The 12,622-nt window shown below is 37.0% G+C and overlaps 1 protein-coding gene across 1 annotated transcript; it reads left to right on the top strand.

Annotated features, from left to right (window-relative positions):
* Nucleotides 1-6,021: 6,021 nt before the first annotated feature.
* On the top strand, nucleotides 6,022-12,533 carry LOC145677598 (uncharacterized; the record flags this gene model as incomplete). The annotated part of the gene is made up of 2 exons (XM_081748057.1): nucleotides 6,022-6,160; nucleotides 9,060-12,533. Coding segments are annotated over exons 1-2 (3,613 nt in total), but the record flags the coding sequence as incomplete, so codon positions are not given.
* Between the last annotated feature and the right edge of the window lie 89 nt (nucleotides 12,534-12,622).

The following is a 12,622-nucleotide window of genomic DNA, read 5'->3' as shown; positions in this document are numbered from 1 at the left end:
TTCCAATTTGCACAAGCCTGGTCTAAGTAATTCAAGATGGACGGGACTAAAGCTATCTTGGACTATCGAAAACTCGGATTATCGGCAGGAAACAAACTTTAGTTTAACGTCTCCCGATTATACTAAAAGAGGCAGGTGATTAGTGAAAGGGAATGATTATGAAAGAAATAATTGTAGATGTCTTACAGAACGGTAGAAAAGTTGTTATAGAAAGACCCGCCGCAAAAACTCTTCGGACCTCATAGCATAAACATATTAAATACATAAAATGTATGCGAAAAGCTATTATTAATGTATCACATAAAACAGACAATGCATGCATTAGTACGGAGTCATGTTGACTTTGCTTTTGAGAACAATTTGAATGCGCTTAAGCATGGAGTCACTAAGATTTCGGAAATAATTCAAGTCCATGTCAATACACCACATTTCCTTCAATTCTGTTTAGAGGTTGTGAAGCTTCGTCTGTTCCAAGAATTTCTTCATATGATGCAAACAATTTTCGATTGGAATTAGATCGGGGCTATTTCCAGGCCATTCTAGTATCTTGATATGTTGCTCCTCAAGAAAATTCACTACCTTTTTAGCCTTGTTTCAAGGAGTGTTATCATCCATGACAAATCATAGTTGTGGATATGGAGAATATCCACTAAATGGCCATGAAGAACGTCGATACACTGATCTGTGTTCATCGTCACATTTTGTGGTAAATATAAACCACCATTTTCACCTGAAAAACATCCCCAAACAATTACAGACTGGGAGTACCTAACGGTCGGAACCGTATACGGCGGGTCGTATCGACCTGAAGATGATGGACGTCGAACCTTAACAGTTTCTATTCGGAACAGTTGGAATATGCTTTGATGCTGGCATTTTCCGCACTGCTACAGTACTTTCCTGGCATATCACAAATGCTCTACACAAATACAGTACTAAATTATAAAACACAAAGTGCATCATACAAAAACAAATCAATTTATAACACACACTATAGCAGGAAACCACCCTACATATGTTAACCCACAATACAAAAGGAACTGAACTCGCTTATCAGCAGTAATACTGTTGCCAGATACAAGAATACAAAGTGATAGATCTCCTACTACGACAGCTTTCATATGAGGTCCGAAGAGTTTTTGCGGCGGGTGTATACACCTTACCAAGTACGTTGCGGTGACTTCATAAATTTAATCTTTATTTATTATTATAACACACACACACACACACACACACACACACACACACACACACACACACACACACAAACAGTCTGTGAGTAACGTTAATATGAAAACTTGGTGGAGTTTGAATTACAATTAGCGGAAAGAGAACGAGAAATTGGTCGAAGGGAAATGAGGATGAGCGTCCGAGAAAGTTCATGAGTACGGGTAATATTGTCTATCACAAGGAAATCAGGTGAATTGCGATCAGATTATGAAGTCCTCGCACGACCCAAGTAAATGAGTGTTGGTCAAAGGTTGATTCTTCTATTCTGGCTACATGACCTTCTCACCTGAATCTCTTAGACTTGATGACCCTAACAATGTTTGGTAAACGGTATAAATTATGCAGTTCTTGTTATGACGTTTCAACTATTCTCCATTCATGTTCCTCCTGGATCCGAATATTCGTCTTAGGATCTTATTCTCAAATATTTTCAGTCTGCGTTCTTTCCTTAAAGTATGCGACCATGTTTTACAACCATACACTACAAAAGCCGTGATTATCGCTTTATATATTTTAAGCTTCAAGTTCCTCGTCAGAATTCAGGACGATAAAAGACATATCATGTCTGCGTGGATTTGATTTTGGTTTCTTACTATTGATCCTAGATATTTGAAAATATCCACTTATCGAAAGCATTATTTGATATTTTAACGCATAATTTGCAGTATTACGATCCCGGCGAATTTTCATGTATTTAGTTGTCTCTGCGTTTACTGCTAAACATCTTGGAGTTTTAATTTCAACTAAAAAAGTACCTTAAGCGCTGAGAGATTATGTTGAAGTCTAATGGAACCCCGCTATGTAGAGATATTTCCGAAGAGTCGTCAGTAAATGTCAGTATCTTCTAGATGTGGATTATAATAGTGACATAAGAAGGTGCACATGGTGTGACGACAGTACTATTTGATTGGTCATTAAATGCCTACGCATCACCTGAATACCAGCCTATTACGTCTTAAAACAGCATAGCCTTACCTTGATTATTTTCCAAATAAAATTCAGCCTAATATCAAAGAAAATATGATCCAAAGTCTAAGCCGAGAAAAGACAGCATTCAAAGTTTTTCTTTAAAAATAGAACTCGTTCTGACATAAACCTTCAAGCACTAATCCTCTTACACGCTCTTCTCAAATTGCTAAGTGGCTTGATCCAACAGGAATAATACACGTGATTATTGAACACTTTTTGTCAGACGAAGAACATATGGGACACTCAATAAAGATTAAAAGGGCGGAAATATTAAAAGCAAAGAATAACATGATATTTCCGTTGTGTTCCAAGTAAATTCACTTTCACAAAAATCAGATACTTTTTAAACAAACCATAAATAGTACTAAGTATCTATCGGGGGCACAAGACAGCACTCAGTAAACGATAAGGCAACAGGAAGAAAAAACAGATAAGTTTCGCAGCGAAGTTTTGTATGCAATATTCTATCTCTGAAATTCTGACATATTTACTTGTTGTTTAGCAAAATAAAACGTTTTGATGATGATAAAAGCTGCTGGTCTATTATTATTTTTTTCTTCATACTTTCACTTTTAAACGTTTTTAATGATTTAAGTAAAACAATAAATCATGATTTGTATCAAATAAAAGTATTGTTTACCTTTCGACGGAAAGTTTAAAAACAAACGATATCAAGTTTTATCGGTTTTGACGACAGACTTTTATGAGGATATAATTAAGCAAACACATTTATTCCGCTACGTTGTTAAAGTGTTCTCAACAGGTCCACAGCTAAAACAAAATCGCAGAACAACACATACTAGGGATGCTCAATATATAAGTTTCCCTAAGCTGTAAAAAGAAAATATTTTAAAGATCCATTTGTAACTATATATACATACGTAGGTCGCAAGGGCGCCGATTTCTCTGTAAATTTGGGGGGGGGGAGGGGCATTCAGATGCAGAAGGTATATATATGTGAGGATTTTAAGACAAACTGCATTCAAATTATGCCAAATATTGTCTATTCATAAATACAATAGGGGCCCATATGGGTTTTGGGGGGGGGCTGGCCCCCCAGGATGGGCGCCCTTGTGTAGGTTCGTCCTTTTTCACTTGTCCACATAATCCCCATTGAAATTCAGGAATTTTTGTCACCGTTGCACCAATCTGTCCAAACCCTTTGGGAAAAAAAATCAGGGCGCCGGCTATTTAGCCTAGAACATTGACAGGGTGGATGAACTTGCTCCAGACAACCGTTGAATTAAGGTATGTGAAGTTGCAGAAAGGTTGAATATTATTGTTGGTACAGCTCACCACATCATTCACGAGAAACTGCAATCCCGCAAAGTGAGTGGACGATGGGTTTCACATCAACTGAGTGGCGATAATCGACAGAAACGAACGGATTGCAGTTTAATGCGATACCAGCAAGACGGTAATGCATTACTCATGCGCATTGTAAAGGGGATTAGATATTTGTCCATCATTATACTTCCGATGGAAAATGAACATTTCAGAAGAGATAAAAAGTGGAATGTGAGGAGAGTTATAAATAACAAGAGCCCTGATTTATTTATTTATTTTTGAAAAGTTTGGAAAAATTGATACATCGATGGGACAAATGCCTAAATTTAAATGGGGATTTAGTGGTGTGAAGAAGGACCCACTTACACATGTATATATACTTTACAAATGTATCCCTAATTTCTTTTTTCAGCTTAGGGAAACATACACCCTGTTTCAAAAAGAATATACGTATTACGAAGAATTATTTTGTCCAAACTATAGATCGCTGCGTCTCGGCTCGGCTGTTGGAGAAACGAATACATAGTCTAGTTTATATTAATAGCCGCTAGATGTCGGTTGTCTTCTATTATGCTTTGTAACCGTCATATGTTTTAAATGGCTACTCCGCACCAGAAATCATTTTGTGTTCTCGAGTTTGTGAAGTGCAATTCCGTGATATTGAACATCTCACGTGTCACAGAATTTGTTAGCATTATCCCAGTTCCCAGTTAGCATTATTCAGAAAAAAAAAAAAATGTTCCGAGGAGGAACACAGTATTCCGAGGAACACATATTATTTTTTACGCGGTTTCCATATTGTTTAGCAGCTTGTTTTCAAAAGTTCTTAGTGGGTTTTCTAGTTGTATCCCGTGTGCAATTTAAGAGTCTTCATCCCGGCGAAATTAAAATACCGCTAATTTTACAGTAATTATGTGATATCTTTAAATAGATAAAAGATAATCGAAATGTGGAACAAGAGCGCCCTAGACAATATTATTTTACATGAGATACCGTTATCACGACTCACTCATCTGCTTTCGATTTCGAGCCATTTTGAAAATCGGCATTTATTTTCGCGTTTCTAAACAGCTGAAAACGGAAAGCCGCTAGGTGACTTGTGATAACGGTACCTCACGGAAAATAATATTGTCTAGGGCGCTCTTGTTCCATATTTCAATTATCTTTTATCTATTTGAAGATATCACATAATTACTGTAAAATTAGCGGTATTTTAATTTCGCCGGGATGAAAACTCTTAATGGTAGAGTATTGTGTATGGTATCATTTTGTTCCTTATAAGATAGGAATTAGAAAAGTAATGGTGGACATGTCAGACCCGCAACTGGGAGGGAGGAGGGGGTGGGGAAAATGATGAGTCATCGCTTGCTTAACGCCTTACAACTTTGCTCCTAATCATTAGATTTTAATTTTCTTTCTTTCTTTTTTTTTTTTTTTTTTTAAAAAAGAGTCTAAGTACGTTCTACACATTATGTTATAAGCACCTTTTGCGAAAATATAGCTGTTTCGGTTAAAATTTCAAAAAAGGAATTTTTCCTAAGAAAAATATTTCGTTTGACAAAATTATTTTTCTATTATTTATTTATACCAAATAGCTAAATTTATAAAAGGAGCATGAAATACCAATAAATTTCTATTTTCAAAATCGTTGTTAAATAAAACATAAGGAAAAGAACAATATAGAAAATCTAATATTTCACTCAAGAGAAGCAATTAATACTTTTTAATTATCATTAAAACTATCCCTACAATTTATTAAATTATGTTATTGATATTAACCCTAGATTGCAAAGCCTTCGTAAATTTTACGACGCGCCATTTGCAAAAACGATAGAACTTGGATACCACATTTTCGAGCATTGCCATTTCTCCAGTACCTTCCTATCATAGCCGATAGATGCCATTACTAGTTTGGCAGTCGCGTAGATCGGATGTATGTGTTTTATTGCAGCAATGCGTCGTAAAATTTACGAAGGCTTTGTGATTACGTTACTTTTTTATTTTACGTTAGAATTTTACTCTACAAGTTGTTTTAATTGTAGTGTGTACATAGTGGTGGCTCTTTGGGTTGATATATATTGTCAGTGTCATGGCAGATGCAGAAGAGCGGGAAATAGACCGCATAAGACAGTTATTGAATGAGGATCTGTCAGATTATGATGACAACGAAATCAAGCATTATTTGTTGAAAGTGATGAAGGGGAGGAAGATGAAGTAGAAGATGACGAAATAGAAGATATGGATTACACAGTCGCCGACCCTGATTATACATTAGATGGTAGTGAAAGTGCATTGGGTTCCAAAGTCATCTCCTGAAGGATCACTTTCAGGAACGAAAAGAAAACGGAGAGAAACTGTGTATTGCCCCTTTTCTGTCTCATTATCTAATATTACGCCGTCTTTCTCAACATCCACGTCCGCCACTCTTGACTCTGTACTATCCGCCACTGGCGCACCCCCTGCCGCTGACGCATCCCCTGCTGATGACCCGTACATTATGGTTCTTCCACAACACCCAAACAACGCAAGATCTTCATGAAAGAACTGTACATGGAACTAACAACTCCACACATGACAACTCGCTTGCAAACACCGTCACTGCAGAGAAACTTACGTACTATGATTTCCGAGAATCTGGGAATACCTGTAAATGCGAATGGTCGCTGCCCTGCAGGTGCAAGGAAAATCTGTTCCTTTTGTCCTTCTGCCAAGAGAAGAATGACTACCAATTACTGCAACCATTGTCACAATGTAATTTGTGGGGAACATAAGAGCAATGTGCTGTGTAAACTGCGATACAGACTAAAGATATGCAAATGCTCATAGTCGCAACAGTGTTATTTGAACAATATTATGTGAACACTTTTATATGAACATTGTAATCAAACTGAAAAAAAAACCTTTCTTAACTTTTACTGTGAAATATTTAAAATTTTCCGTTTTTCAGTGTTAAAACCTCACAATATTTACGGTTCCACCTAAACATGTTTTCTTGCTCCATACACAAGTGTAATTTTTTTTTTTTTTAATTTTATCTTATATATTCTAGTTTACAAAATATAGTTAGAAATTAAAAAAAGTTCATATTCAATTTTTCCTCCTCCATCCCCAGAAACAAACAAGTTATATATATTTGTGATATAGACATACAACTGAATCCTAGATAATTTTTAAATGTTAAAAATATACAAAAAAAACAAGTAGATATATATAAGAAACCATTGTGTCGTAAAAATTACGAAGGCTTTGTGACGACGTGACAAAAAATGAGGCTTTGTAATCTAGGGTTAGTATTAATTCTGTAGATGTTCATAAGTATTTTAAAAATATGCTTTAAGTATCATGGAATAAGTACTCCAGTCATGTGTTTTTTTATTATATTCATTTAATGAAAAGTAAAGGATACTCTTTTAGTGTAAATCCACACGTTAATCATCGGGGCACTTCCAGAATATTACTACTTTTTCAATCTTCATAACATTACTTCTTCTTAATATGTTAATATACACTACACTACACCATGACGCCACTGTCACAACGCACTAAGATAAAACAGAAATATGTAAAAGGGGAACAAAGGAAACACACAAACGCTTCCTGATTTTCGTTGCTTCACATGACAGGGATTTTACGCTGTTCAACCGATCGGCAGCAGGTCAAACGACGGACGTACTAGTTCACGAAAGAATAGAATGTCACATAACAAAGGCTTTCCCTTAATCGAATTATGACAGTTGTTTGGGATTATTTGTGTATTTAACAGTGTGTGTGCCTTTAGCTGGCAACAGTGTTCAAGTTGCTTAACGCTTTTCTATTGTTTGGTGTGGGTGAATGTGGAGGCAGCAAGAGCATACAGTTTGGTGGACCATATATCATGGTCGAAAATCATATAACATAACATAAACAATAAGCCATCCTATCAAAATCATTTACAACTAAGGACCTTGTGAACATGTTTATTCTTGTGTATTATTATTGTGTGCAAATTGAAGTTGTAATCATTAAATACAGTGAATTTATATTGGGTTGCATTCATGTGGTGTACGAATCAAGCCTTACAGTCCACTACTATGAACATTGTTTTTAGCATTGTCATTGTACTTGAGTGAAGTTACAAATATATACATTCATATTGTACATTGGTCCTATCCGGGCCACATGAGTGCAAAGCTTTCTGACAATTGTGAGAATTGTTCTGTGCTGTTATGAAGAGAAATGTGTTTGTGTCGGCCTATATGTGGTGCTATCACGTACGTTGGACAATCAGCACGTTTTCTGTGTAGGCGGACAGCTGTTGTACCAGGACCACGCTTCTGGAGTATATTTCATAGGTAAAAGAAAACAAAAAACATCATCATCAGGTCAGTAGTTTTTTATTCTTCATATTTCTGCGTAGCATTTAATCATGAGTGAATCACACCAGCGTCTTTTAAGGCAAAGATCTGCATACAGAGGCCAGTTAACAAGAATAAACACTTTTGTTCAGGCCTTTGATCCAAATGAAGGCAATATAGAAGAAATACGTGCACGCTTAAAACATCTAAATAACGTCTGGTCAAAGTTGCAGGAGGTGCAAGATACTATTGAAATTGATCAAATCGAACCCGAAGCGGAAGCATTAAACGTTCGTGCAGAAATTGAAAATGTGTATTTTTCTTTAGAGGCTCAAATGCAAGCACTTGTTTTAAAGCATCGAAATAAAGAATCAGCTGTTAATAATAGCACTAGCAGTAGCGCACAAGTTAAATTACCGGTCATACAGTTGCCTGCATTTGACGGGAATTGTAAACATTGGTTATCATATAAGGACACCTTTACATCTCTTATTCACGAGAATAAAGACATTTCCACAGTACAGAAGTTTCAGTACCTCCGAACTTCTCTTAAGGGCGAAGCGTTAAACCTAATTGAAAATTTACCAATTACCGAAACAAATTATTCAGTAGCATGGCAATTACTCGTTGACAGGTATTCAAACAAAAAGCTAATTGCTTCTTCTTACATTCACGAAATACTACAAATCAAGCCAGTGTATAAAGAAAATGTAAGTGAACTTCGCGCTTTTATAAATACAGCTACTAGTAATATAAATGCGCTACAAGCACTTGAGCCAAACGTAAACCTCACAGACGTAATTTTGACCCAACACTTTGTATCAAAATTAGACGCAACTACTAGAAAGTCATGGGAGCTTCAAAATACGAATTCTAATTTTCCTGCTTTATCAGAATTCTTTTCGTTTCTCGAGAAACGTTGTCAGGTGCTTGAGAACATGAGAACTAGTATTGATGGTGTGAAGCAGAGTAGTAGCGTACAAAACAAGCAAGCAAAAAGTATTCAGTCATCAAAGACTTATTTATCAACATTTTCAAATGCATGTGAATTTTGTAATAACCAGCATCCCTTATATTCTTGTTCGTCTTTTGTGAATGCGGGACACAGCCAAAAATTAGAGTGCATTCGTAAAAATAAATTATGCATGAATTGTTTGAAAAGTAATCATTTTTTGAAGAATTGTAAATCGAGAGGTTGTAAAAAGTGTTCCAAAAAGCACAATACATTATTGCATGTAGACGTAACAAAGGACAAATCAGTGCGGTTTCCAAGTGTAAGCAATGCCGCGGGGCAAGAGCGTAGTAACAACTCAGATTCCAGTGAAAATTTAGGGCAAGTGTCATATTGTGCATTAAAGGCTAGGCCTAACGCAAGAGTGTTGTTATCTACTGCAATAGTAAAAGTAAGGGATAATAGGGGAAATTTGGTTCCTTGTCGCGCGCTTCTAGACAGTGCTAGTCAGACCAATTTCGTAACAGAGAATTTGGTGCAACAATTGAACATCAAACGGTATAGACAGTATACTCCAATTCAAGGTATAAATCAAGCGATATCTAATACAAAGTACTCTGTAGATATTAGTGTCCATTCATGTGTTAACACATTTTCATTGAATATAAGTTGTTCAGTTCTCCCTCACATTACAAGTAAAATACCGGAAGAAAGAATTAATTATGACGATTGGAACATTCCCAAGGACACTGTTCTAGCGGATCCTACTTTTAATACGCCTGGAGACATAGATATTCTTTTAGGTGCGGAAGTATTCTACATAATTATGAAGTCAGGACACAAAACGCGGCCGGGTGATTTTCCAGTGCTTCAGGAGACAGAATTGGGATGGATCGTGGCAGGACGCATTCCTCAAGAACGTGACCCCCATATTCCATTAACAACATGTTTTGTGAAGACAAACATAGATCTACAGCAACAACTACAAAAATTCTGGGAACTAGAAGAAATTACTGTTACACCTAGATCAAGCGAAGAGCTTGCATGTGAGCGACATTTCGTTCAGAATACAACAAGAGATCATACAGGGCGTTTCATTGTACGATTGCCTTTGCTTGAAGACCGTACAGTTTTAGGCGATTCTTATCAGCAGGCATTGGTTAGATTAAAGCAATTGGAAAGAAGATTCGATCAACATCCGGACTTTGAAGCTAAATATACGGAATTCATGCAAGAATATGAAGATCTTGGTCACATGGTAAGGATAGATGAGCGTAAAAAGGAGGACGTCAGCGTTGCATACTATTTGCCACATCATGCAGTTTTTAAGCCTACAAGCTCTACAACGAAACTCCGTGTGGTGTTTGATGCTTCAGCAAAATCTGACAGCGGAAAAAGCCTCAACGACATTCTCTTAGTTGGTCCTACAATACAGCAAGATTTATTTTCTATCATTTTGCGCTTTAGAACTCATTCGGTGGTATTCACTGCAGATATCGCTAAGATGTATCGCATGGTCAATGTTCATCCAGAAGACACGCCATTACAACGTATATTGTGGAGAAGATCTAGAAATGAACCGATTCAAGTTTTTGAGTTGAAAACACTAACGTATGGTACGGTATGTGCTTCATTTGTGGCCACAAGATGCCTACAGCAATTAGCAGACGAAGAAGAGCATAATTACCCTGTAGCAGCAGAAATATTACGTCGAGATTTCTATATTGATGATGTTTGTAGTGGCATGAGCGACATACAGCAAGCTTTAGAGGTCCAGAAGCAATTGATAGAGTTACTGGGAAAGGGAGGTTTTACACTTAGAAAATGGAGTTCGAATGATCCAAGATTATTGGAATCCATCTCGCCAGAGCTTCGAGAAGTGCAGCGTCCAATCCAGTTCCACGAAGGCCAAGGCGTCAAGGCATTAGGATTGTCATGGCATCCAGACAAGGATATATTTCTCGTTGAAAGCAAGACGTCAACAATGAAGGTTCAAGAGTGCATTACTAAACGCCAGATTTCTTCCATCATTGCCACTATATTCGATCCATTAGGAATAATTTCACCAGTTGTCATTTCATACAAAATATTTTTGCAAGAATTGTGGCGGCAAAAGGTTCAATGGGACGACAGTATACCAATGGAATTAACAAAGAAATGGACTCAATTGTACAAGCAACTTCCATTAATCAATCAGATTAAAATTGACAGATATGTACTTGTTGAAGGAAACATAGAGGAGATTCAGATCCATGGTTTTTCAGATGCTTCTCAAAGAGCATATGGAGCTTGCATTTATATGCGATCGATCAATCAAGGAAAAATATCAGTTAATTTATTATGTGCTAAATCACGTGTGGCCCCAGTCAAGAAAATCACTCTCCCACGTCTGGAGTTATGCGCAGCAGTTATTTTGGCAAAGTTAGTTCACAAGATTTTACCAATTTTAAAATTGAACATAAGTAGCGTCCATTTATGGACCGACTCCCAAATCGTGTTGGCATGGCTAGCTTCTCCGTGCAACAAATGGAAACCTTTCGTGGCCAACAGAGTAGCTCAAATTCAAGACTTAACTGACGTTAGCTGTTGGAAACATGTAACTTCTTCAGACAACCCTGGAGATTTGATTTCAAGAGGAATAGATGCAGTTTCCATAAAGGACAATTCATTATGGTGGCACGGTCCACAATGGCTTTCTAGTTTACAATCTAATTGGTCAGTGACAAGTAAGGATTCATTGCAACCAGATCAAGTTCCAGAGAGTAAGGGAACCATAACATTGACAGTCACTTTAGACAATTGGTGCAATAAAACCATAACAAGATTCTCAAAATTGTCAAGGTTAGTTAGGACAATAACATATTGTAGACGTTTTGTTCATAACATCAGACACAAGCAAAACAAACTAACAGAAGGTCTTTCAGTACAAGAACTCCGCACAGCGCTCCATGTTTGCATCAAATGGACACAAGAAATTGGGTTTCACAGCGAATTGCAGCATCTTCGTAATGGAAACATTGTTCCGTCAAGAAGTAAATTGAACAATTTACATCCATTTTTAGATAGTGAAGGCATGATCCGAGTTGGAGGAAGATTGGAGAATAGTCAGCTTCCATTTGACGCCAAACATCAAATAGTTCTGCCTTCAAACCAACACTTGACAAAACTTATAGTGGAAGCAGAACACTTAAGATTACTTCATGCTGGACCCCAATTATTAATATCATCACTACGCCAGAAATATTGGATCATCAGGTGCAAACAGGTAGTAAAACAAGTGATCCATCATTGCATCACATGTTTCAAGTTAAAAGCCAGTGGTTCAAAACAACTTATGGGACAGTTGCCAGCAGCTCGTGTGCAGCAAGCCAGACCATTCCTAAACGTAGGCGTGGACTACGCTGGAGCGTTTTACATAAAATCAGGAGCAGTTAGAAATAGATCTGTACGTAAGGCATATGTTGCGTTATTTGTTTGTTTATCCACCAAGGCTATACATCTGGAATTGGTAACAGATCTTAGTGCGCAGTCATTCATAGCAGCTTTACGCAGATTCATAGCCAGACGAGGAAGATGTCTCAACATATACAGCGACAATGGCACAAATTTCGTTGGAGCCAACAATGAATTGAAAGATTTGTATCAGCTGTTTTCATCAGATCCTTTTAGTTCTCAAGTTCATGATTTTACATCGACCGAAGGAATTCAGTGGCACTTCATACCACCAAATTCGCCGCATTTTGGAGGACTATGGGAAGCCGGTATAAAATCAATGAAATACCATCTAGTTCGTATTACAAAGGGTGCAGTGTTAACATATGAAGAGTTTGCAACATTACTGACACAGATT

This window comes from Thermobia domestica, unplaced genomic scaffold (genome assembly GCF_964235325.1).
Source record: "Thermobia domestica unplaced genomic scaffold, izTheDome1.hap1.1 HAP1_SCAFFOLD_1087, whole genome shotgun sequence".
In the NCBI taxonomy this organism is placed as follows: domain Eukaryota; kingdom Metazoa; phylum Arthropoda; class Insecta; order Zygentoma; family Lepismatidae; genus Thermobia; species Thermobia domestica.
Note: the sequence above shows the minus strand (reverse complement) of the source record. Positions and strands in the feature narration are given on the sequence as shown.